Source organism: Scleropages formosus, chromosome 2 (assembly GCF_900964775.1).
Source record: "Scleropages formosus chromosome 2, fSclFor1.1, whole genome shotgun sequence".
NCBI lineage: Eukaryota > Metazoa > Chordata > Actinopteri > Osteoglossiformes > Osteoglossidae > Scleropages > Scleropages formosus.
The window spans coordinates 16452345-16479717 of record NC_041807.1 but is presented as its reverse complement, the minus strand read 5'-3'; the positions used below and the strand labels follow the sequence as shown (position 1 = coordinate 16479717).

Genomic DNA, 27373 nt, shown 5'->3' with positions numbered 1-27373 from the left:
CCTGACTCCCAGAGAGCCTCCGCTATAAACACGCCGCGTGATTAACGCAAGATATGCACGCAGAAATTGACTTCAAGGGCGACTGCGAAGCAAGAATAATTAAATTCCATTATCGAAATCCCAACTTGTCATACCTCACCGAGCTGTCTTGCTTTTTTTGCCAAGGATTCACCACACACTTGGAGGGAAGTTGGGACCATGAAGCTGTGACTTTGGAGGTAGGGTAAAGGTGCAAATGGTCTGTGTTAAGTTTTGAGGAGTTAGGGGGTGGGGGAAAAAGGTGGTTTAGAATGAATATTAAACCCGTGTGCGTGATCTCTCCATTGCCCCTTCCATAGCTTGTCTCTCTCTTTAACCGTCCCCTCTCTGCCTGCCCGTCTCCCTCCCTCACTCGCTCACTCTCGCCGCACCTGTGCACAGCAGTGTGTCGCTCGGCAAGTTTCCGTCGCCCAAGCATCAGACGGTATTTGCACGCCTCCTGATGAGACGCTTCTTTGATGGCAGCTGTCTAGGGTTGGGGCCGGGGGAGAGCACGTGTGCCTCAAGGACACAACAGCCACCTTGTGTGAACGTCCTTGATGGGGGGCCTTCGTGGATCGAGAGCCGGTTCCTCCTTTGGGCAAGGATATAGATTTCCATGAAGGCCTTACGGGGATGTATTCTGTATGAGTCATCGCAGGCTGACAAATCATTTGAAATTTAAAAGGGAAAGCTACTTGGAGATGTTTATAGGACATGAGGTCCTTAAACACATGAAACAAAAAGGCTCTTTCACGTTAACTACAGTTACGTGGTGCTTTTTACAACTTACGGTATTTTATGCATTTATGCAACTGGGTAATTTTTACTGGAGCAAGTCACGGTAAATACCTTGCTCAAGGGTACTCTGGCAGGAGGTGGGATTCAAACCTGGCTCCTCCACGGCCGAAGGTTGGTGGCTCAAACCACTACGCCAGTTGCTGCCCTCAGTGAAAGTATTACACCTGTAGGTTAATTTAGATTTCCAATTACAAAGTATGTTTCTCCATATCTCTACATGAGATGAGGTACCGTTGTACCCATCAGCACATTTACGTACAGGCCGGTGTTTGGAAGAAAGGAGCCCAACGTACGCAGACCACCGTTCGCAATCCGCTGTCTGCTATTCCGCATTTTACTCGAGGATAACACGCAATCCGTTACCGTACCGCTCGATTCTGGAATTTGAACCTCAAATCTGAGGGAAGCAGATGCAGCAAATTCATTTGAAGGGAACATCACAGTGGTGTGTGGGAGTACCATGGTACTTTAAGATACATCAAGGCAATTCTCATTCACAAAACGACCGCTTTTGTTTACCATGCAATTTGCACAACTCTTTTTGATATACGTAATGACTGCTTTGTTCGTGAAATACAGTCTTCCCTTGCATTATACTAATTAGAATTGTAATTTTTAATGAACACCCAGAACCGCTGCCTAGCATGTACCATAGCGCGACATATTTATGCAAACCCCCAATTATGTCACACAGACAGCAAATTATAACGTACGATTGCTGGGTTCCCTCTGCATCTCAGTGTTTTGGATTCTTGGAAACAATTTACACTCCTGTAGGCTATTTCTCTGACTGCCCTGTGCTGAAATATATCACCCTTTGGATATTTTTGTCTCCATGCTGTTTACCTGACCTTGAGGTTTAACCGTTGATGTTTAATTGGATCAATTATCCAGTCCCTATAGAGGATTTGGCTGTAAACATTCCACCTTCAAGCCTGATCAAAGCTAAATGATGGTGAATTGATAAACCACAGTAAACTATAAACATATGGTGACATGCTTCATCTGCAGTTATCAAAATCAGGAACCAGCTGGCAGGGCTGACAATTTTTCTAGGTTTAAGTGTATTTGTCTGGCTCTGTGCTGCTAAAATGGCTGCTCCTGTGTTTTGTTTCTCTTAAGAGTGTGAAATTATTGCTCATCACAGCCTTAGATATATATATATATATATATAGACAAACACAGGTGGTCCCTGATTTACAATGGTTCGACTTATGATTTTTTTGGCTTTATGATGGAGAGCTGGCGATCGACATTCAGTGGAAACCATACTTCAATTTTGATTTTTTCCCGGCCAAGCGATATGCAGTGCGATACTCTCTCGCAGCGCTGGGCAGGGGCAGCGATCCGCATCTCCCAGTCTGTCAAGCAGAGAGAGGTGTGTATTAAATGCATTTTTGACTTACTTACAATATTTTCGACGTTATGATGGGTTTTGGGGAACGTAACCCAAATGTAAGTCATGGACCACCTTTATATACACAAACACACACACCTATGAAGGTGTCCTATGATATCTGGCACCAAGGCATTAGCACAAAATCCTTTAAGTCCTGTAAGTTGCGAGGTCGGGCCTCCATGGATCGGACTTGTTTTCCCGGCACATCTCACAAATGCTCGATCTGGGGAATTTGGAGACCAATTCAACACCTTAAATTCTTTGTCATGTTCCTCAAACCATTCCTGAACAATTTTTGTAGTGTGGCAGGGTGCATTATCCTGCTGAAAGAGGCATCCGCATGAATGCCAGGACCCAGGGTTTCCCAGCAGAACATTGCCTCCGCTGGCTTGCCTTCTTCCCATATTACATCCTGCTGCATCCCCAGGTAAGCGATGCACACGCACCTGGCCGTCCACATGATCTAAAAGAAAACCTGAGTCATCAGATCAGGCCACCTTCTTCCATTGCTCCATGGTCCAGTTCTGATGCCCACATGCCCATTGTAGGCGCTTTTGACGATGGACAGGGGTCAGCATGGGCACTCTGACCGGTCTGCTGCTACACAGATCCATACACAGCACGCTGCGATGCACTGTGTTCTGACACCTTTCTATCATGGCCAACATTAAGGTTTTCAGCAGTTTGTGCTACACTAGCTCTTCTCTGGGATCAGACGAGACAGACTAGCCTTCGCTCCCCATACGCATCAGTGAGCCTTGGGCGCCCATGACCCTGTCGCCGGTTCACCGGTCGTCCTTCCTTGGACCACTTTTGGTAGGTACTAGCAACTGCATACCGGGAGCATCCCACAAGAGCTGCTGTTTTGGAGATGTTCTGACCCGGTCGTCTAGCCATCGCAATTTGGCCCTTTCCCACATCCTTACACTTGCCCATTTTTCCTGCTTCCAACACATCAAATTCAAGAAGTGACTGTTCACTTGCTGCTTAATATATCCCACCTCTTGACCAGTGTCATTGTAACAAGATAATCAATATTATTTACGTCGCCTGTCAGTGGTTTTAATGTGGCTCAGCTCCTTCTTCACCACTACAGTCCAGTACAGCGACCACATTACTGCTGCTGCTGCTCCCAGTCTGCGGCCGATCTTACACTCCCTTCTCCCCTCACTCGTGAACAAGACTCCAAGATACTTAAACTCCTCCACCTGGGGCAAATTCTCTCCCTTTACCTGGAGGGGGCATGCCATCCTTTTCCGTGAGAGAACCATGGACTCAGACTTTGAGGTGCTGATCCTCATCCCAACCGCTTCACACTCGAGTGCAAACCGTTCCAGTGCGTGTTGGAGGCAACCATGTGATGGTGCCAAAAGGACAACATCATCCGCAAAAAGCAGAGATGTCACCTTTCGACTCCCACACAGAATGCCCTCCTGACCTCAACTGCGCCTTGATATCCTGTCCATGAAGACCACAAACAGGAGCGGAGATAAGGCACAATCATGGAGTCCAACACCCACATTGAATGGGCTTCACTTAATGCCGAGTATGCGGACACAGCTTTCGCTCCGTGTGTACAGAGACTGAACGGCCCGCAGTAGTGGCCCTAGTACACCATACTCCCTAAGCACCTCCCACAGAATTTCCTGGGGAACCCAGTCGTAAGCCTTCTCCAAGTCCATAAAACACATGTAGACTGGATGAGCGAACTCCCTTGCCCCTTCAATTATCTGTGAGAGGGTAAAAAGCTGGTCCGCCGTTCCATGTTGAGGACGGAATCTGCATTGTTCCTCTTCAATCCGAGGTTCAACTATTGGCCGGAGCCTCCTTTCCAGCACCCTGGCATAGACTTTCCCAGGAAGGCTGAGAACTGTGATACCCCGATAGTTGGCACACACTCTCCAATCCCCTTTCTTAAAGATAGGGGCCACCACCCCAGTTTGCCAATCCAAAAGCACTGTCCTCGAGGTCCATGCAACATTGCAGAGGCATGTCAACCATGACAGCCCTGCAACATCCAGGACCTTAAGCAATTCCGGGCGAATCTCATCCACCCCTGGTGCTTTGCCACCGTGGAGCTCATCAACTACCTCAGTGTATTCCACCAGGGAAATGGACCCTGACAGCCCAAAAGCCTCTGGCCCTGACTCCTGTAAGGGAGGCATATCACTCGGGTTTAAGAGTTCCTCAAAGTGCTCCTTCCACCTCCTGACAATGTCCTCATCAGAGGTCAGTGTTTCTCCATCCTTGCTAAGCACAGCCTGAGCGAAGGTCCTCCGAACCCTCCTGAGCCGCCGGATGGTTCTCCAGAACCTCTTTGAAGCTGACCGATAGTCATTTTTCATAGCCTCTCCAAACTCCTCCCATGCCCTGGATTTTGCTTCTGCAACCAGAGCTGCTGCTGCCTTTTTGCCTGTCAGTACCTGTCTACTGAGTCAGGAGTCCCCAGAGCCAACCAGGCCCTAAAGGCCTCCTTCTTCAGCTTGATGCCATCCCTCACCGCTGGTGTCCACCAGCGGGTTCTTGGGGTGCCGGCCTGACTGGCACCAACAAGCTTTTGGCCACAGTTGCGCCTGGCTGCTTCCACAATGGAGGTTTTGAACAGGGTCCATTCGGACTCCATGTCCCGTACCTCCTCCAGGACATGGAAGAAGCTCTCCCAGAGGTGCGAGTTAAAATCATTCCAGACAAGGTCCTCTGACAGTCGTTCCCAGCACACCCTCATAAATGCCTGGGCCTACCGGGTCTGTCCATCAGTTTTCCCCGCCATCTGATCCAACTCACCACCAGATGGTGATCAGTTGACAGCTCAGCACCTCTCTTCACCCGAGTGTCCAGAACATGTGACCTCAAGTCAGATGAAATGACTACAAAGTCGATCATTGACCTTTGGCTCAAGGAGCTCTGGTACCAAGTACGCTTATGAGCATCCTTGTGTTTGAACATGATGTTTGTTATGGACAAACCATGACTAGCACAGAAGTCAAATAACATTTCACCATTTGGGTTCAGATTAGGCAAGCCGTTCTTCCCAATCACCACCTGCCAGATTTCCCAGTCATTGCCAACGTGAGCGTTGAAGTCCCCCAGTAGGACTATGGACTCTGTAGGTGGGGTCCTGTCCAGAACCCCACCCACCTTCTCCAAGAAGGTCGAATACTCTGAACTGCTGTTTGGTGCATAAGCACACACAACAGTCAAAGTTTTCCTCTCTGCAACCTTAAGTTGCATTGAGGCGACCCTCTCATCCACCGGGATAAACTCCAACTGTGAGGCAGCCAGCTGGGGGCTTGTGAGTATCCCCACACCCGCCCAGCACCTCTCACCCTGTGCAGCTCCTGAGTAGGAGAGAGACCACCCCCTATCGAGGAGTTTGGTTCCAGAGCCAACACTGTGAGTGGAGGTGAGCCCAACTATATCTAGTTGGTATCTCTCAACCTCTCTCACCAGTTCCGGCTCCTCCCCCCCGAGTGAGGTTACATTCCACGTGCTAAGAGGCAGTTTCTGTCATGAGGAGCCGCGATGCCACGTGCCACCCTGCCCGCATCGCACCCAACCCCCACGTTGGACCTTGCGGGTGGTGGGCCCACATGGCCCCCCTACATTGCCTTTTCAGGCTGAGCCCAGCTGGGTTACGTGGGCTGCCCGGCCACCAGGCGCTTGCCTAGGAACACTACCCTCAGACCTGACTTCAGGGGTAGGTCCCGGTGACCCTATTCCGGGCAGGGTAAACGTTCTCCTGTTTACTTTTTCCATGGAAGTTTTTGGATCGTGTTAGTCTGGATCTTCACTCCAGACCTGTTCGCCTTGGGAGACCCTACCAGGAGCATATTGCCCCCGACGACATAGCTCTGGAGATCCCTAGATCACGCAAGCCCTTCCGCCACGCCAAGGCTCCAATCCAGGAAGGGGGAAACTGTAGTCTATTATTTAATTTCTTTTGGACTCACTGTGCCGTGGAAAATCCAGGAAGCTCCTCAGGTTGTACTGCGGTGAGAAACACAGGCAAACGCAGCAGGCATCTTCTGTTTGTGAAGATGGTGGTCTTCTTGTGTGGCTCATGGGCACCGAGCCCTCGATCGGTACTGGTTATGGGGTGGCCAAGTGATCGAAGAGTGCGAACAGACTGCCAGTGCTCGGAACTCTAACCTTAGTCTTGGACAAGACACTGGATCTGCCGTCTGTTCTTTGTCTCGCAGGGTCACGGAACTGGCTCTGTGGCCAGACTCGCAGAGAGCAGGGCCCTCCTTTCAATACACTGGATCAGAACTGTACGCCACATGTTGTTCTCAGACCTTGTCAGTGTTTTTAAGTCTTTGCTTTTAAGGACCAAACCTACACATGAACTGCCACTTCACACACCTTCAGCGGTGTATGTAGTCATCACATGACCATTTTCGAGGTCACACTTGCTGGACAAATTTCACTGTACACTTACCCCCCATTACCCAGTTATAATTCCTGATAATGGACTCAATACCAAAAAACTGGCTAACAAAGTACTTATTTCTAACAGGAAGAAATTTCAGTTACGTTTCAAGCCCATTCAAAGCTCCCCCCAAAATCTCCTTAAATTATGCCTAAAACAATGAGGAAAAGTAGTGCAAAACAGTAAAGCAGAATAAATAACAATAACCACAATATAGATAAATTAATTTTTTTTTAAGTAATCATTTCACCTAGTAAACTTACCGTGATATTGTGTGTGGACTAGCCTGAGGAAGATGCAGGTTGTAAGTGAATAATTAGAAAATTAAAGCATGATGGTGCAAAACAGAGGATGCAAACACAAAACACGAGACAGCCGAGTGCCAGAACGCGACTGAAAGCACGGATACGTGGTCCCCACAATGCGCTGCTCCACACAGCCTCTCTCAAACATCCACTTGATGCAAAAGCATTTTCAAAAGCATTTCGGTTTAGTGAGCTGGACCGAATGTTGTGGGCCTGCACTCGACGTCTCAGACCAGATCAATGAAAATGCAAACCAACTGATGATAAGTGGTATTAATAATAGCAGACCGGATAAGTAAAAAAGACTAGAGACTGAATAATGTGGGACGAGTGTAACTATCAAAATAATTATTGGACACAGCTCCTGTGGCAAAGCACAGAAGATGCTGCAACAGACACAAAGATCAGTGAACAGACATTTAGTGGATTAGTGGAAATTACGCTTTCTGCCGCTGTTCCAAGCGGTCTCCCGAAATGATAAAAATGTAGAGATGTTCTGTTGTGTCATACCGACGCACTGATATCTCAAAGTGTAAGGAGGTGGAGGGAAGCGGTGGAGACAAGACACACGCTTGTTCTGAGAATGTTTTTCCTGGCCCAGAAACCCCAGCGAGCCTGGTGTTCAGCCTGAAGCAGTCAATCAGGCTGAAGGTGGGCGTCTGGGAGCAGTCTGACAAGGACACGCTCCGAGCATCACTTTCAGTGCCGAGCCTCTCACCTCATATGCAAAATGTCTCATTTACCATTCTTGTTACTCAGTTGTTCAGCTGATTTTCATCCATTGCCATTTACATTAACTTAAACCACAAAATCTTTTTGGGTCTATTTCAGCATTTCTGCATTGTTTTTAATTTAAATTTAGGCTTAATTTAAATGTATTCTCTTGGGGAAAGGACTAAATTAAAATAAACTTGAAGATATTTGGAATTTACTGTAGTTATGTAAAAAGCCCTGCCTAAGCCTACCAAAATTTTACACATTTTAGAGATTTTAACCACTTGATTGTGAGTTCGGTGTCTAAACTGCTGCCCAACTGTCCTCGTCTTAACAATCATATACAGCACAGTTCTCGATCCCGCAGCTGAGACTCCACCCTGTCCGCCATGCTCCCCTTCTGCCAGCAGGGCGGCAGATGTCTCACCGACTGGCCAAGGGGCACTTTTCTTGAGCCCAGGGAGCAGCAGGAGCAGAGATGGGAGGTGAGGATCATGGCCATCACGCCAACTCTTCATCTGCCACCCCCCTTTCATCTTGCTGCATTTCATCTGTTCCTCCGGATCACCCATTCCCCACGGCTCATTCCTAAATCCTGCACACACACTTCCAGCCCAGCCGCCACACAGACTACCGCTACAGGAATGTTGTTATTCAGTCAAGTAGCCACTCTTTCGGTGTCACATACAGGTGTGTGTAGTCGATGTTGATGATGCCATCGAGTCAAACCTGACCCGTAGCAACCACCCATGTGGTTTTCATGGCAAGGGAGGAACAGAAGACAGGTGTGTGTGCATGTGTATATTTATATATGTTACTGGAGCAATGTGGTGTAAGCACCTTGTCCAAAGGTACCTGTATAGGGTCCTTCCTGACAATCTTCAGGCCACAGATCCATGTCCTCTTCCATGCGGGTTGCTTCTCAAAATAACTTATTACTCCTAATGTGAAATCATCCACTGAAAATTTGTAGTAAAAAAGCAGTGGTTACTCATGAGTTAAACACTAATCGTTAGTTGTTGGTCTAATCGTTCTTATACCATCACAGTGCTGTTTCCATCCAGTTGTTCATATTCTAACAAATCCTCTGTCAGTGCAGTTTACCCAAAAATTTACTACTCGCTGTTTATTGCAAAAGGAAAAAAAAAATAATTACAGAAAGTAATACAAAAGATGTTGTTTAATTTTATTAAAGGTCACACCTTGGATGGTTTTTATAAAATATCAGGTCAAAGAGTGTGTGCAGTTCCATACAGAAAGTGGATGTATAATCAGTTTAATGGAATGTAAACATCCTTAAAATATTTAAGGTGCGCAAATGAAGCATTTACCACTCAGTCATTCCGCTGGTACAAAGCAAAAGTGCATGTTTAGTTCAGAGCATGGTGGTTGAAACAGAAGGCATTGTGGGGTAAAAAGAAAGAATAAAGACAATGGACATTGACATGAATCAAAGCTGCATCCCACTGCTGGAAAGGCTCCTTTCACAGTGTGACGCGTAAACAATGTAGACGCTCGACTCCACAGCTCCTTCATTGTAAGCTTATCAATAGTAGTAGGCATAACGAATAATCTGTGACAACAGCCTTTGAGCACGGAAAATAACCATTAGGTAGCCAACAAAGCAAAACTGTTGAAGAGCATCACGGCATGCTGGGGCCTTAAGGAACGGCTGGAATGTCATGAAAAGGATTCTGCTTAACATTCCCAGTTTTCCTGTTTTCAGCACCTCCACCCACATCAGACTACAACGATTCCCCTTATTAAAGTGGAAGAAAAGCATGTAATTTTGATTCGAGAGACTGGTTTTCAAAATCTAGACACGTTTTGTCTTGCATAACCACCTCCGGTTTGTAGGAAAAACAAAAAATCAATTTTAAACAAGGCAGGTAAATGAAGCGGAGAACCAGCGACTCGGGCGATGTTAATGGGAAGCTCGGAATTCGCCACCATGTGCACGTACTGTAAACAAGACACTTCATCCGTCACACACAGATGCATCTTAATGCAAGCAAGGAACATTGGATTATCGCTCGTGGCAGGACTTGGAAAGACGGAGAGCTTTTTGTGAATCAAGCCGTCTGTCTGCCCAACAGTGCCACCGCATGGTCGACAGGCGCCACCTCGAACCCAAAACAGCCCCCAGTCTCATTACATGGGTCCTGCACTCTGTCCTTCCCTGGCACAGGGGGACTGTTATTTTATCTGCACTGCTGTACGCATTCATCTGAGCCATACTTATTCTGGACCCGTTCCACCTTTGATATCTCGATATTTCGGAGCCAGCCCCGCGGGACACGGCACGCATTATGTCATGTCAGTTTTCTTTCAGATCGCTCGCTTTCAGGGCTCTTGCTCAGACTCCACCTTTGAAGGCTTTCACCAGTGCACGTTATCTCATATCATGGCATGTCAGAGACAAATACAAAGTAAATTAAAACGTCACCCACGTTAGCCCCGTTATTTTTAACAGCCTCTGGATTGTTACTGACGCCGCAGAACCCCTGAGGTTCAGTCAAGCCTGGCAAACTTTTTAGTTGCAAGCACTGTCACCTAATTTAGAGATCTTAAATCTAACTTAAATCTGAGTGTCTTCATTAGAAGGTTGCTGCAAATCTACGTGGATTAGTTCACTGCTATTCTTGCTGCGTTTTCCATGAACTTGCATTCTGCTTAAGTTCCCTTTAAAGTGCAACTCATTTTTGCGGCACAGAATGAAGGGGGAAATGGCGAAAAGCCGAGTGCTAAGGTGAGAATGGACTCTACCCGCGAGCCGAGAAGGCCAAAGGTCTTCTGCTGTTGGCTTTAGGAAACATTTTCCTAGATGGGCCTCACATTTTTTAAAGGAAAAATGCATTCCTCTATTGATTTTATGGGGGAAAAACACGCAATATCTTTGAGCAAAAAACCTTAAATGCTTTGCAGCAGAGAAACCGGCACATTCCGCACATCGTCTCCCTGTGCAAAGGCTTCCACCCGAACACCACATGAGAGACATATATGCTAAGACAGGCTGTACAAGCGTATGGGGAGAAGAACCATGAGTCCCATGATGAGATGTGCTTGAAGGCCACTTCCTCGACCCTTTAGCCAGGTTAGGCCTCCGACTCGAGGTCCTCCGGCATGCTCCCATTCTCTGCATTGCCCCCTTCGCTCTCCAGGAGCAGGAACTTTCCATCGGTCGTCAGAGGCATGGACTTCATGAGCTGAGCCAGTGCTTCCGGATCCTAGGTGACACCCAAAAGATAAAGAACTCAGTCTTTAAAAAACACGCACGCAACCTTGTTGGTGTGCAATTTTCACTGTGTTGTTTACCTTCTTTGCTTCTGTGATCTCCTTCCCCAGGCTAATGGTATAACAGATCTGTAAAAGAAAGGGGTTCTTATTATGTATCTCCATGACATGCAGCGGTGTCACCACCACGTCAGATACCTATCAGAAGAGCTACCAGGATGGCAGTTTTACTAGATGCAATCAGTGAACACAGCGGGGAAAAAAGAAGTTCTTATCTTTCACCTGATTAAAAATCTGCTAAGATGGTAACATTTGTGGTGTCCTGCATGCAAAGCAGATACACTGCACACACCATTTTGAATTTAATTTAAATCATCCACTGTATAAGTCATGGCAAACAGCCATCAATGCACCGCAGAGTATCAAAATCCACAGCAGACTATGCTATGAATAAGCTCGTAAAACGGCAGCAAAAATATGAACATTTATATATAATGGCTGTTATTTTAGATGTAATTTGCTTGCTGCCCCTCATAACTGGCATGACATGCTGACATATAATTTCATACTGGATAAAAAACGCATCACCTAAAAGATATCAGTAAGCGTGGTATGCAAGATGCCTGGTAGGCACTTTAAATCAGTCGGGTGATCCGGCGAATGCTGTGTGCTCATGCACTGGTACAAGTTCTGCCACACATGGTTGAGGCTAATAACTGGGAGTCTCCACGGAAACGGCACCTTCTCTCCTTCCGTGTTGCTCTCAAAGACAAAGGCGCTGTAGGTGGGTTCACCCTGCTCCTCCCCCCAATCTCTGCCCTCCACCACAAAGCCAACCAGCCTCCCATTTTCCTGGTGGGCTGCAAACTGGGTCACATCCTGCAGCTGGAACTGGGGAAAGAGCAGACAAGAGGAGACGGCAATGAGGAGTCATGCCCCTGTGACAGATTTGGCAAATATGACAGGAGGAGAACACTGGAAGACACTTACACTTATTCTAGTCACTTGTGTCTGAGGGTCAATCAACCTGTTGACAGATGAGAAATCAAACTTGATGTCTTTTTTCCACTGAACACTGAATGCTATTTTGATCCTGCTTGCACTTTGCCTGATATCATCACAATTGGAGGGTCAGTATTACCTTCCATCTGTTTCCTGGGTGTTGCCATGGACTGTGTCAAAGCAGGTCAAACTACTTGCCCTATGAGATACATGCCATGCTCACCTCAGGGAGCTGCTGGTCACCATGAGGTGGGACTCTGTGGTGCGGAAGATGTTGTGGATGGCGCGAGCAGCCAGAACTTGCCGCATGGCCTCGTAGATGACCTCTGGCCGGTGGCCCGAACGCACAGCCATGGAGCCAAGGAAGCGCACAACAAACACCTGCTGCAGCAGGGAGTCTGCAACACATCCGTGAGAAAAGAACCACATCTGCACGTGGCCAACACCTACACCTGCTAAGACCCCAACCCAGGTGGGACCTCACTAATATAGGGTGGCACTACCAAACAGTAAAAACCATTTCAGTACACAAATGATCAAACCCTGCTCCACTGTTTTCTCTCCCACAGACCACTCACCGTCAGACTCGCCATCCGCAGAGCACTCTTCCTCAGTCTCCCCAAAAGGGTTCGTGCGCCTGTGAGGAGACATACACGCAGTCACCCTGTAACCCAGCCCACCTTACACACCAACACTGTAACATGGAGCAGCTCAAGGTGTGGGATACTGGCTTCTAGGTTACCTCCCTCCGGCCCGGTTCTGGTCCAGGAACTCGGAAGCAGGAAGCATGATGTCAAACTGTATGGGGGTACCAGGAGCAATCAAGTCTTCTGGCTCAGGGGCTTTGGGCTGCTGCTGAGAGGCGTCGCTGGACGGCCGGGCGGAGCCGGGCTTTGCCCTGCTTATGCACAAAAAGGTACAGTGTTTTTACTGTCTGTGAGGTAAAGGCCTTCTACCACCGGCTGGGCCCCGAGCACATGGCAGGACCGATGCTTTTGATCAGCTAGGATGAGCACCTTTCAGGGTTGGGTGAGCCTTCGTGTTTCTTCTCAAAGCTGGTGATGGGAGTGACCGCCTGGATGGCTGTCTGATTCAGCCTGATGGCCACTGCCTGTGTGTGCAGGGGAGAGAGAGGGGAGGGCATATGAGAGCCCACACCAAGCTGAGCTTTGAGTAAGACCAGCTGCTCGAAACTGCGGGGGAGAGAAGCACCAGACACCCTGCTGACTCCAAGTCCTCATCCTCCTACGCGCTGCACTGCCCTTACACTCACAGCGAGTGAGGACATGTGGGACACACCCCAATTATAACAGCTTACCATGGAGACAGAAAAGTAGCAAGGAAGCATGCAGCGCTATAGTAAAACAAATTATAATGAAACGCTACAAAAGTTTAAGGTGTTCATTTACAATTCGACAAAGACACCTTAACGGTTAATGTCCGTAGCGTTTCCTGCAGATTTGTGTCTGACAGCTCCATTAACAGGACTTCTATTCAACAGCCACCCGTGAGTCAGAACCTACAAGTTCTGGGCAGTAAGGGCTTATGGGACGCGTTATCCAAAAAAAATCCCCCCTCTGGTGCTGACTGTGCCAGGAACCCCGGTAAGAACATCTAATCATGAGAAGTTCAGCATCAATCCCACAACATGAATCCCACAACATCGAAAAGGATTTCTTTCAGTGTTACAAAGCATGAAAACTATTTGCTTTGTCACTGGGGGGGTGTTACTACAGACAAAATGTATTTTGTATTTTTTGTCGGCCACCATTTTCGACTGCCATCTACTGCCCTGCATATAGCTTTTTAAATAGAAAATTGGACCAGAACATGCGGCATGGCATCATCCACACCAGCAGAGGGTGCACTCTTACATTTGTTGGACTTAATCAAGGACACGTAGGAAGACATAATTTCGTACATGCGTTTATGTAGAGCTGCATGTACATTATTTTTTTTACCACCTGAGCTCAGCTTATTTCAGCCATTTAAAAACCGTAGAGTCTAAAGTCTGGACTGGGGCAGGGTGCATTTATCATATATCAGCACTTAAAGGTCAAAATTCCAGCCTTGCTGTTATCAATATTATGCAGCAGTGTGTATTATTAGTCTCAAATTCAGAGAGGATGTATATGCGACCAGTACATATATGTCACAGACGGTCCTCAGGCTGTCTTCCTGACCGATTTTTTTTTTCCAGTTATGAATGGCCCCCAGCTCCGCTCCCATCAGACCCAGCATTTCAGGTTTATTCCTATATTATCAGCTGGTTGGTGTAAACAGCCACAAAATAATGGCATTAAGGGAAAGATGAGGGAGAGGCGCGCACCGCACCGGAGGGCAAAGTCCGCTAACGCGTTTGCTTCTGTTTGTCGCGCAGCACGGCAGGAGGGCCCCCACTTCCTCGGAGTGCATAAAGAAAGCATAAGCAGCCCAGAAGAAAGCCCAGGGATCAGAGCTCGCTGGACCACTACCGTGTACACCGACCGATGGCTACTCGCTTCGCATCCCATCACAAACCGTTGATGAAAGGTTTGCGATGCTGCAATCGTTTCGCTCAAATGGACACCATGTGCCACAAACCGGGGTCATGATCAACTGCTACATTAAAATATAAATGGGAGAGAGATCATTTATACCCCTCCAATCAACTGTACATAATGTGCAAATGTCTGCAAATGGAACTGCAAGGTTTACGATGATGGTGTCTGAAGACACATTATTGTATATTATGAACATGAGCCATTTCCATGGTATGACTAAAATGCCTCCACTGCTTTCGTTTACACAATCGCCAGGAGTTTCTGGAGGGGAGAGAGAACACTTCACAGAGGTGTGTTGCTGGTGTGCGAAAGCCCCCGGGGAAACCGAACCTCTGGGTTGTCGGTCAGGTAGATCTGTCGCGAGATGTTGTTGAGGGTGCAGATCCACTGCGGAGGAAACATGAAAGCGATAAGGTCATAAGCTAATAAATGACAGGCAGAAATGATGGAAAGTCTCATCATATTTTAAATACTAAGGTCTAGATTAAGTAAATATTAAAAATGAATATGTACAACGTAAATGATGCGGAGTATCAATCAAAACGTCTTGAGCAATTACAGCCTTGTGGACATCTGTATAATGGATGAGGTGATTAAATATTTATTACGCTTCTGTTCTCTACCTTTGTGCGCAAAAGCACACTTACCTCCTCATATTCTTTCTTGCTCTCTGCTTGTAAAATTAGGGACCTGTTCATCAAACGAGAACTGGAAAATAAGCAAAATCCCACCAAAGCCAGAAATTCTCCCCAAATTCCTTGTTGTGACCGCTTCAAACACATTCTTCTTACATGGAGCCATTCATTCCCCACACACCCATAAACACAAGACGTGCAAGTTTATTGGAAACAACACGCAGCGAAAAATTACACAAAATGAGTGCGCTACGCCTCGCCATAGGTACAAGTAAAACGCTGTTAAAAAGTCTGCGAGAAAGACCCATGTCAGCACTTCCAGTGCATTGTACAGTAGCATAAACAAATTGTTTTGCCTTGGCTCCTTTTCAAGCCATTCATCTCCTGCAGCCTTCTGGCCATCAATCATACCAGCTGACACTGAGTTTAATACAGTGGAAAGGAGCAAAGTCAAATCAAGGTGATGTGCGCTGTGTGCAGTGTTTAACCACAGAGAGGAGGCCATTTACTTTGCAAATGTACTGCAGTGAACATTCCTAAGGCTATCTGATAGCAGGGCCCTTCTCCATGGAGCCATTTAATCAATTGGACATCCTCTCTCTTTCCCCCGACAAGCAGGGCAGTCGGCTCATTTGAGGCAAGCGGAAAAACAGGTCCAACCTGTCGCGAATGAACTCGCTGCTGATTTAAACTCCCGTAGGTGCTCAGGGAAATTAATTGTTTGAGGAGAGGCTTTCGGGAACACGTCCTATCACCCGCTCTGCATTCAGGGTGACCGTGGCATGAATAATTGAGCAAAGGGAAGTGCCGAGTGCGACTACCCTGTCCCGGCATAGCTAATGGAATGCACGGTCTGCTGGTTAGTTGATAGGTTTGCTTATTCTATAAGGAGTTCTCCGATAAAGAGGTTAGCCGTGTAAATAAATATTTAAATGACACAAACTGCTTGCCTTAACAGTGATATGGGTCCGGAAAGAGAAATAACTTTTGGCCAGATTGGTTATTTGTGTAGTTTCCCCACATCAGTGCCAGCAATGTGTCTGATAAATAATTGGGTAAAACAGGGTAGAGCTACACTTTGTTCTACCAATCTAAACACATGCCAAATGTTAAGGTCACAGTGGTAGAATACACATTCGTCATCGGCCGCGGGCACACAGTAGCCAGTCGCGGTTTACCGTACGTTTTGCCCGTCGGCGAGGTGATTTGGAAGCAGTATCGGCGATCCTCGCATTCTACAGCCATCACCGAGCTGTTGTCCAGGTCGAGGACCATGCCCCCTGCGACGGCACCCCGCGGCTGACACATGAGGTTTCCTCCCTGGGTGAAGAAGTAAAGGCGGTCCCAAGCGGTCGTCACCAGACCAGTTTTGCTGTGCGGACAAACGGAGAGAAATCCACTCAGTTTTCTGTAAATATGATTCACAACCTATTTCTGAAACTCGTCCTTGTGCTTCCAGAAGTGGCCCCTTCATTCTTCACTTCATTAATGATATCCAGGATAAATTGCCTGTGTCTCGCAAGTTAAAACACAAACTACACAACTAGTGGTTTGCTACGGAACCTCCGCTGCAAAATATATTAACTGAGTGGCACTTGCAGATCTTTGTGTTGTTGTGCCAGTGCTCCGCAGAGTGCCTCACTTTGTGGAAGACATCTTTCACGGCCTTGAGAGAAAATCCAGAGGGAGCGATGCTTTCAGCATCTCCACTAATGCACCAAATTGCGTCCGCCAACAACTGGGATTCCACCTCCTGCCTCAAAGGAAGCCATCTTTTACAAATCAGCTCATTATCTGGTAGCGAAACCGTAAAAAGTAAGGTGAAACATCAAAGCCTGCTTTATTTTTCTTTTCCGACATTAAGGAGTCCCAGCTGATGCCAACTTAATAACAATGACTGCAACGGTCCGTGATTTGAGGTATTACCACAGTTGTTTTGTAGCTTAAAGGACAGATGAACTTGTAAAGAAAGCCCAAAGTCTTTAGCACGAAATCCTGTTTAAGGCAGCCACACCCCTCTTGGCCTGCTAACACAGGAAACAACCCAACCAGTGTGCTATAAGCATGTAAGAAATGTGCACATGAGTAAAATCTCAGGAGGTCCAAAACTGAAAGTCCATAAGCTCTTGGTTTTTGCTCCAATGTGATAGATTGAGCTCCTTTTCTCCCTCACAGCTGCTGAATCCTTTTAAACAAGGGTCTCATAACAGATCTTTTTCAGGACCCCTTGTCTCCTGATCTCTTAACAGCTCCATAAACTTTCATCATACCATCTGTCACGGTCATCTTCGTATCACCTTTCTGACTCATTTCTAGATCCCGGTGCCGGTAAATAATGGCGATACCTGACAAAGAAAGTGTGTTTTGATCAATACCTTAAGCTCTTCTTCTGTTCTGGAATTTACTATTGATTATTCTGCACTGCTTTGGAGAAAATACACACGCACACAGAGGCTGAAACCGCTTGTCCCAAGCGGGGTAGCGGCAACACAGGGTGCAAGGCTAGAGGTGGAGAGGACACACCCAGGACAGGAGAACTCAAACCCCAGACGCACCAGAGAGCAGGACCTGGCCAAATCCATTGTGCCACCAAGCTCCCTGCTTTGGAGAAAAGTCTCCGCTAAATAAATGCATGTAAATATGAATGTAAAATGAAACCTTACTTCCTGATGTTGAGGTAGCCTGCTTTCTGTATGAGCGTGCGGTTGACAGGATCACGGTCGCGGTCAGGCATGTACACAGTGTCCTCTACAGACAGCAGCTCCCTCTGAGACAGACGCATCGACTCCGCTTCCGTGTCCAGCTGGGCCTGGATACTGAGGTTTATTTTTGTTGTTTTAGGGGAGCACACAAAGTAGGTTTTTTCTTTTTTTTTTTTTGAACAAATTCTGATTCAACATCATCAGTGGCCAGAAATATATTAACTCTGCGGCCCAACAGAAAAATACACAGACATCAGCTGCAAACCATGTTACTGTTCCCCTATCCAAGCAGACATCAGCATCAATCATTAGAGGATAGAAGGTATAGAAAGGTCAAAAGTCTGTTTGACTTTGCAGTCTACTACCAAAACATCTGAAATGAATGTGGACGAAATGTGGCTGTATTTCCCTCCCAGATCAAATTTTTTTTTAAAAAAAGACGACACGTGGTCTTCAACTTAGGATAATGCTCTGTTCCAACAACTTTGTTGTTAGTCCACTTCATCATAAGTCGCAATTGCTTTAAGCTGTATTATATAAACTGTAATGACTATAACAAACAATTAACATGTACAAATGCTACACTGCATGAAAAGGCTGTTACATTTTTCTATAATTTCACAAGTTATTCATGTTAATATAATACTATCAAAGAATAAATGATATACAGTACACTTTCATATTTTCATGCTGCACTATTATTTTCATTTCTAAATTTGCTTTTTCTACTCTGCACCACCAGAACATTCACTTTACCGCTTGCTATTTTAAAAAAAATTAACCTGAATGCAATCACAAACAAAAAGTTCTGTAAACAAACATATTTGTAAATAAAGCACAGTCGCCGATAGATACGCTGAGTCAAATAAGAAACACGGTGCATTGGGGCAGAGTGGCCAGTCGATTTTATCATAGACCAGATGGAGCGGACATCATTACTATGATAATGTCAGGATTCCAAAATAATAAAATAAGATTGATGTGACAGTCATCGTAAGTCACATGTGTCCAAAGACGAGGACTACATGTACAGTGGATCTCTCGCTATTCCCATATGGCTGATCAGAATGCAAAAGACTGCCTTTACCTTTGTGTCATGTTGGAGACTGACGCGAGGAAACTGTCCATCTTCTTGGAGACAAGATCCATACCTTTTCTGAAGAAGTTCATCTGGACACAGACAGGTGGAATGAGTGAGATCTGACATGCACTACAGGGCTATTAGCTGGCAGTTAAAAATGATGGTCAGAGTGTGTGTGGGTTACCTGAGCATGCATGTACCCCAGCATGGGCTCCAGCATGGCCACCCGCTTGCGGTACTGTAGTGCATTCAGAGCGCAGTAGTACTGCATGGAAGCCTGGTGCTGCTTTCTCCTGGCGTATGCCACCTCCGACACGACCTCCGCCTTTACCTGTGGAGCAGTGTGCACGTGACATTCACACACAGACAGCAGTCGGACAGCGCAACACATAGCTGCACTGACACGTGTACCATGAGGCTTGACATTCGTTTCTCGCCTTTGACTGCCCACAAGACAGGTATGTTTTATCTGTCCGATCAAATTTTACAACTGTCCAATTTTGGAACATATTGGAAAGACAAAAGTAATTAAATGTCTAGGTTTAAAATAGCCTGTGAACTGTAACCAAAGGGAGGAAATTAGGGTGTCACATGAAAGGAAGTATACTTTTAAAAAGGTCCCAGCACATAGAAACTGAACAAAGTAGTAAGATACTGGTGTGGAAGTTAGTTTTGATTTCACCACCTTCTTTAAAAAATTTGGGTCCTTTCTGTCAAAATGCAGATGATGTAATTAACGACCTCATATGGCTTCTGTTACAGCGGTCATCATTTTGCATCGGTGGCACGGTGGTACAGTGAGTAGCGCTGCGGTCTCACAGCACCTGGGTGGTGCGAGAGGCCATGAGTTCAATCCCTGCTCAGCCTGTGTGAAGTTTGCATGTCCTCTCCGTGTCTGCGTGGGTTTCCTCCCACAGTCCAAAGACATGCTGTTCAGGTGTGTGTGACAGAGAGAGTGTGTGTGTGTTCCACTGATGTATGGATGAGTGACCCAGTGTAAGTAGTGTATCTAGCAGTGTAAATCACCTTGGTGAACAAGGTGTATGGGCTGATGACACTACATAGAGTTCATTGGAAGTCATTTTGAAGAAACGCATCTGCTAAGTAAATAAATGTAAATGCATCGAGTTAAATATTTTTTCCTTAATTTATTGCCCAACTGTCCATCAACCAGGTACCAGGGTGACCTGCCTGTCTGGCTATGAATGTGAAAGCAGAAATTACCTGTCCTGGAGAGTTGGGTAACTATTAATGTTGAATTCCGAACCTACAGACGCAAAATCCTGTATTCGGTCTGCAGGTGACACAGCACTAAACTGACCAACACTTGCGGTATCACGGTAGGGTCGTCAGGTCTCAGCAATGAGTGATAGGCAACGCAACGATAGCAATGCAGGTTTCCCACTGAAATGAGCCAAGTTTGCATGGATGGAACATTACCTTCTCATTCTCCTTCTTCTTGGGCAGCCTGCTGTACTTTACCATGGCGGCCTCGTGCTCTGATGAGAGAGAATACGAAGTCACAGAATTTGGTCGTGTGTAAAATACTGGTAGAATCAATGCTGTTCAGATGAGATTCCCACAATGCCCACCTCAAAGAGTCAAATTTAAGATAAAGATACATGCAAATTACAGGAAGTGTACCAACAGTGGGCTTTTGACAGAAACTTTTAAGCCTCTCATAATGTGCAAATCAGTAAAGAGATTTCAGCAAAGATTTCTTAGAAACATGACTGTTTTTAACCTCAAGACATCCATTAGGCTGGATTTGTTTATAGGATTTCCAGGAAGTCTTCCGAGCCCCACACCCAAACATGTGGTTTTTTTTTCCCCCCCCCAAAATCATAGAACGTCTTATTTAAATAAGGACTCGGCACTTAGCATGTATAGTTTTGAAGACAAGCTTTAAAAAATGTGTCCTCTACAGAGGACAAAAATCATATTTGGTACATACCATCACTGGCAATGCCGAAGATTTCTTTCAAAGTGCTTATTTCTGAAAGATAAAGAAAGAAAAAATGTAGGTAGTTTGGAAATTTGTGGCCAGATACTGGAATATGTAAAATGAGACCACGGAGCTGCTTCTTGGTGTCAGTATGAAGCTTTTACTCAGTTTTTTATTACTGAGTTCAGCAGGGAGGACCATTCCTGACATTCTGACCAACTGAGTTCAATGAAGCAGCAGCACATGCTGCTTCGAGTGCCTACAAGGCACGTGACTATTACCTGTGAGGTCCTTCTCTCTGAACTGCACCATGGGAAACACCATCCTTTCCGCCATCTGTGTGGCGAGCTCAGTATGCAGGGCGTTTAGCTGTGGGGACACAGAGGACACACCAAGCCTAACACATGCTCTAGGGACACACATTATGTGGAAACATAACCATTTTGTACAGCTAAGGTTTCTACTTAGAGTCTGAAACTTTCAAAAAGCACAGCTCATTAAATAATATACAGTTACATACTGTATTTCTCACACCACAATTAACTGTACGTAGAGTGGATTATGGGAGTAGATTTGTAACAGATACTACAGTGAAAGTTTATGGATCAGATCGGCGATCAGGAGAGAAGTGGGTCCAAAAGAGGTGTGTTTTGAGACTCTTTGTGAATGTTGAGTGGGATTCAGCAGTGCTGAGTGACAGAAGGAGCTCTTTTTTTTTTTTTTTAAACTGCGATCAAGCACAAAAATAAAGCACTGATCACTTCCTGGTAACCTGTATTAATACATTTACATTTTACATTTCATCATTTAGCAGAGGCTTTTCTCCAAAGCGACATACATCTCATATAAAATACAATTTGTGCATTACATTAGGAGAGACATAGCTGCAGATGTGTGACTCTTAAGTACAGTTAGTTTGTTTCCTTCACCATATACACCGACGTTCATCACACAAGTTAATAGAAACACAACGTATGTCACGTAAAATAAACTGAAGCATGCAGGAATCATGAGGTTCCCTGAGAGAGGCCTTAATACCATGAGCACAGTTAGATTGGAATGTAACCATTTTAACACAATCAAGTCCCCTGAGTGCATAACGTCAATTGATGCAAGCTTGTTTATTTGATGAGGGGAACGGTACATTCCTACAGAGCAGCCCTCTCATACAGCAAAACAAACCGATTCTTCATTTGTGATGCTTTGCCTTTACTATGGTCTCCTGCAGAGAAAAAGGTCTATCAGCACTGTGACGGCCACGGGGTGGTGGGGTAAACCTCACAAATAGATCATAAGAACCCTAATTGCTGCTAGACTGAATACTGGCACAGACCGCAGAACGACCTATGACCTCAGCAGCACTGAATCAAAAATGAAACAGATTTCACAGCTTAGTGCTATGTGTACGTTCTATTATATGGCTATCAGCGTTATTCAGACCATCAAAAGAAATCAAAGAAAAAGTAGGAATAACCCAACTTAAGAGCAAACTACAATTTATTTCATTATATTCTTTAGACTGTTAAGGTATTATGCTCTAAATCTAAGACCACAGCAGGTTTCCCTCTGCACGTGGTCTGCGATTTACAACACGGTTCCATTCCAACAATCTTCCCATAAGTCGGCTTCATCGCAAGTTGCAGACCTCATTATACTATATTATACCTGTAGGAACCATAAGGATATATGAACAATTAACATTCACAAATGCTGCATTGTATAAATTGGCCTTGTTGTATTTTTTCCACAGATTTAACACATTTTTAATGTTAACATAACACTAACACGGAATAAAAATACAGTGCAATTATAATTATACTTTCCTACATAACTATTAAAAATTTAATTTTCACATTCACTTCTAAATCTAATTATTTTCCCTTTTCTCTTCTGCACCATGCTTTCACTTGCTAGCCTTAAAGGGAACCACAAAATGGAATCACTGTACATAAAATGTTTTTGTAAATAAAACGCAGTTGCTGACAGACAGACTGACTGAGTCAATAAGAAACATGGTGCCTTACTGCAGGACAGTCAGCCAATGTTATCGTACAGCAGATGGAGCGGTCGTCATTAGACGTTAAATATCAATACTCAAAATAAAGTAAAATGGTCGATGGGAAGGTATTCATAAATCACATATTTTGTAGGTGGAGGAATACTCATACATCAGTTTAATACAGCGCACAGAACCATCCTCTGTAATGCAAGTAGTGCACAGGTTGTGCATCGCGGGCAAAAAACCAACAACATAATTTGTTTTTTTTCCCCAACCACAAGCAGCTCGCTACGTGAACAGCAGTGACCTTGGAAGAGCATCTCAGTCATCCCATCTGTCATACCCTCCCCTTTATTCTCAGTTCACATCGCCACCTGGCTACTGAAAGGCCTGTTCATTGGCTGTACAATGTGTCAGTGATGCATTTCTTTGAAAACCACGCGGTTCTGAAAGCAGCGTTCAAGTTGGGCTGAAGTCCCGGAAACCCTTTGCCCCTTGAAGAAGATGCAGGTTAATTCAAGATGGCCCGCCACTCAAGCCCCTATAATGCCACCGGCACTCAGTGGCACCCTCCCAATCTTCAGCCTCACCTCATCCACAACTTTCGCAAAGTGCTGCAGCGTACTGATGACCTCTTCATCGCCTTTCCCCAGGGCAAAATTCTGCCGAAAGTAGAATCAAAGGACACGTTTGAGCGCTGGACAGTAAACGGAGCACTTAACACACTGCCATTACTAGCATCCCCAGAGGCTGGAGGTTACGTGCGATCCAACACGCCTCGTTCAGCAACAGGTCAAACAACAAAAACCCACAATGAGTCACTACTGTTTACATCTTTCTGCAGTCAACGGGTTTGTGCGCTTTTGAATACATCTCCAGCCATGCAGACATCGCTGGCATGTAATGCACCCCAAATATGTGTCTTACAAGCATTTAGCCCAACCTATTTTCTGTGGGTTTGGTTGAAATGCTTTTAAACATGATGTGATGTTTGTCCAGTTTGAGTCCTCACATTGTTCTTGACCTGTAATCGCTGCGGATGCACCTCGCAAACTTGAGAGATTCCACCAACAGACGGTAACCTCGAATCATCTGTTCCCGTCACCTCCTCCCTTTCAGGGGCTGCATTCTGCATTCCCATTATCACAGTCACACTCACAAGCAGGCTGAGACCTTGGGTGTGAGAGCAGCTCTCGCTCTGCTCACCTGCTTCTCGTACTCCAGGAGCTGCTTGGAAAGCTGCTCCGTGGCCAGTCCCATCTCGTTCTGGAGAGCACAGAGAAGACACTGTGATGAACATGGGCAGCATCTTGCTGACAGTCTTGCTCCCCTTCTCCCGGATGGTGAGATCAAGGAACATTACACATACGCTGGAGGGTAATGTTTCAGAGCAGGGTCGTCCGAGATCCAACACCCTGCATGGGATGTCAGTCCTTGACAGTGCAACCACACAAACTCAATCCCTCATAAACAAACACTACAGGCAATTTAGACTCACCTGAACCCACCTGAAACACATGTTTTTTAGACTGCGGGAGGAAACCCATGTGAACACAGGGAGAACATGCTAACTTCACACAAACTGAGCCGTGCATCATTATTGTATTAATATTCATATCATAATAATGGCTACCGCTATCATCCTTAGAATGAATATTTTGAGCCTGGAGGGTATTGGGGAGCAGTTGTACCTGTGCGCCAAACACTCTCTGCATGGACTGCAGGAGCTGGTTAGTGTAGTCGGTGAGTGTCCCAGCATCCTCCTCAAATACACTGAGCAAAGAGCGGGTCTGGAAGGCAAATACAAGGGCAATAAATACACACACACACACACACACACACACTGCACACCCAGTATGATCCACAGCTGTTCATGGACACACCCTGGGAACACAATGATTTAATAAGTAAATAGTTTCAATGGTTGAAGTCAGGTAACATAGGCGCGGTTCAAACTGGTGCACAGTGCACCTCCCCCTGTCTCTTTGTAGAGTAAAGGATATTCCAGTCTCACGGAACTACGCTTCAGATGCCCCAGCACCTAATAAACTTTTACAGGTGCTGCTCCCAGGTACCACGACTTCATCATTGTGCATGCGAATTGGGTCTCGACACGCCTGTTTACTCTGGTGAAAGAGCAGCTGCCACTGTTATGCACTGTTATGGGTTATGTTTACGGTTGAAAGTGACAGCCAGAGGCATCATCTGCAGAATGAGAAGGAGAAACGGTCACACGATACACTCTCTGAAGTCGATACTGCTATTGTACATCACCCTTGGCATGTTTCTTTTTCACAGCATTATTATTAGTAACCTTTATCTTGTGTTTTTGTCCAAGGTGACTTACAATATTAGATAATGGACTTTGTATTGATTTACTCATTTATGCAGAGCTTGTTCTCGTGTCAGGACAAGTACCTATATCGTTCGGCACCGCAGTAGCAGTGGGATTCAAACCAGCAACCTCAAGTTACAAGTTAACTGCAGTAACCAGGTTCCTGCTACCTAAACACATGAAGGTTATAAAGGTTACTAACAGTTTACGGAATTTGGACACAACGGTAATCTAACAACGAGCAAAATACATTTACTCGACCTATAAACACCACACATTCGCTCATTTTGTCGACACTTTCCTTCAGTTTACAATGTTAAGCTACTTACAACTATTAACCCATTTATACAGCTGGGGAATGTTTACTGTAATAATTTAGGGTTAGTACCCTGCTCAACCCTGGAATCCAAAGGCAGCAGCACTAACCACTCAATGTAAGTGTATAACTGTAATTTATGTATCGCAACAGGCCTAATTTTTACGTAGTGATAATAAAAACAGCTAATATTTATGACTAAACTTATAACGATGGAGAGAGACGCAGCTGGGAACTGTTTTGTTTTTAGCCTCAACAAAAAAACCCAGCCATTTCAAAGGGTAAATCATTGTAAGTAGCTTAACAATTGCTTTGTAGAGAGGAGTTTGATTAATTATTTATTGTGAATGTTTAACAAGTGAGAAAAATGTACAAGATATAATGACATTTTTCACTAGCAGGACTTTTTTTTTTTGTGAGGGACTGAGGACGTTTTCCACTGCCTGTCAAACGCAAAAAAAAGAGATAATTTGGATGGCATAACATCCTAATAAATAATACGAAATATTCAAATAATACGAAATATGAAATACCATAGCGCTGTTTCGCAGTTTTATAGCTCCTATTCATAATTTCCATCCGCTCGATAACGGTGTGGGGTCGAGGGATGCTGTGTGAGGAGAAGTGGAAACCCCTATCATACTATCCGATATCCCTCACAGGACGAGGCGTGTCCCGTAGGTCCCGGAAAGAAACAAACAATAAAGCAAGCAAGCAAGCAAACAGGCAGGCAGTCAGTCAGACAGACTTGGGGTATAATAATCCCCCACAGGCCGCCGGCTTTCTCGACACACGGCTCCGTTCACACTGCAGAGCGAGTGTCATGGCGCTGCGGCGCCTCCGCTCGCATTGCACATTCCTGCGTTCTCCCGCGCAGCTCCTCGCGCCCCACCACGCGCACCGCGCCTGCTGCACCGGGGGACGTTATGAGGTGCTAGCGCACGCGGGGCGCCCAGGAAGCGGCACCCGGGTGGGACCGGAGGGGGAAAGGAGGGGGGGGCATCAGGAAACCATTTTAGCAACAAGAACATGATGATAAAGAATCCGTGTTTCGGTCGCGATCTCCTCCGCAGAGTCCTTCACGCCGGCGCCGTGCGTCATCGCCCTGGAGCGTAGAGAATTAATGTTTCTCGCGCGATATGCAAGGCTAGCGATCAGCGTTTAAGGTGTAAAACTCAGACATTTCTGTGTTGTCGAGTGCAGTTCACACTGACAGCGCCTTTTTTTCCTAGGAGAACGGACGGGAATACGGTCCAGGTGCACCGTGCGTGCGGAGCGAGGATCAGGCTGTGCAAAGCGCACTTCTCGCATACAGTAATAACAATAATCATAGACCAGCACGTGTGGGTGAATGAGGGGCTGAGGGCTACCTGCGGGCTGTCCTGCAGAGCCTCTTCCAGCAGCAGTTTGTGCGCGGCCGGCATCTTGTTCCCGCGGCTCGGAGGAGAGTGTCGGGCTGTGCGGGATGTGGACTCAGTTTCCCAGAAAGCCGCGGGCGGGGATGGGTGACACGTAGTGCTCACATGGCCAAAAAGCTAAGCCCCGTAACCTTACCGTAACCATAAGCACAGCCATAGCCGTAACCTTAATCATCATCATCGCCCACACAGGGCACAGCTAGATCTGTAAGCGCCTCTTCTCTAAAATGGACCGCCATTCGACCGTCCTGTCACTTTATAAAGCACAATACACTGTAGAGTACATACTGGTCTCGTCGTGGCGCGGTATTTCATCCTCAGTCATCGCCTTATTGTCATCATCATCATGTGACCTAAAAGCGCTTTTTAAGTTTTGTACAGAACTAACAGTAACACTGTCGCCTTTGGACAAACAAGGAGTAGTTTTGAATTGTGACTCGATTCTACAATAAAAAAAGCAAAAAACACAATAACGAGAACATATATTTTTATCCCAA

General features: G+C 45.9%; 1 protein-coding gene across 5 annotated transcripts; it reads right to left on the bottom strand.

Annotated features, from left to right (window-relative positions):
• Nucleotides 1–8831: 8831 nt before the first annotated feature.
• Nucleotides 8832–27149, bottom strand: appl2 (adaptor protein, phosphotyrosine interaction, PH domain and leucine zipper containing 2). Of its 5 annotated transcripts, none has more exons than XM_018747525.2 (21): nt 26829–27149; nt 24499–24597; nt 24014–24073; nt 23398–23469; nt 21090–21177; nt 20818–20859; nt 20304–20362; nt 19048–19194; nt 18870–18952; nt 17744–17896; nt 16264–16452; nt 15093–15153; nt 14776–14832; nt 12919–13013; nt 12645–12803; nt 12481–12539; nt 12126–12300; nt 11891–11927; nt 11642–11791; nt 10982–11029; nt 8832–10893 (listed from the first exon to the last, which is right to left on the bottom strand). In XM_018747525.2, exons 1-21 carry the CDS (start codon nt 26880–26882, stop codon nt 10762–10764), a joined length of 2019 nt encoding a protein of 672 aa, XP_018603041.2. In that variant the 5' UTR covers nt 26883–27149; the 3' UTR covers nt 8832–10761. The 5 variants fall into 5 exon arrangements, with proteins under 5 accessions (XP_018603041.2, XP_029105477.1, XP_018603042.2 ...); XM_029249644.1 differs by having other exon boundaries at nt 15093–15135; nt 26829–27148; XM_018747526.2 differs by having other exon boundaries at nt 12645–12800; nt 26829–27147.
• Between the last annotated feature and the right edge of the window lie 224 nt (nt 27150–27373).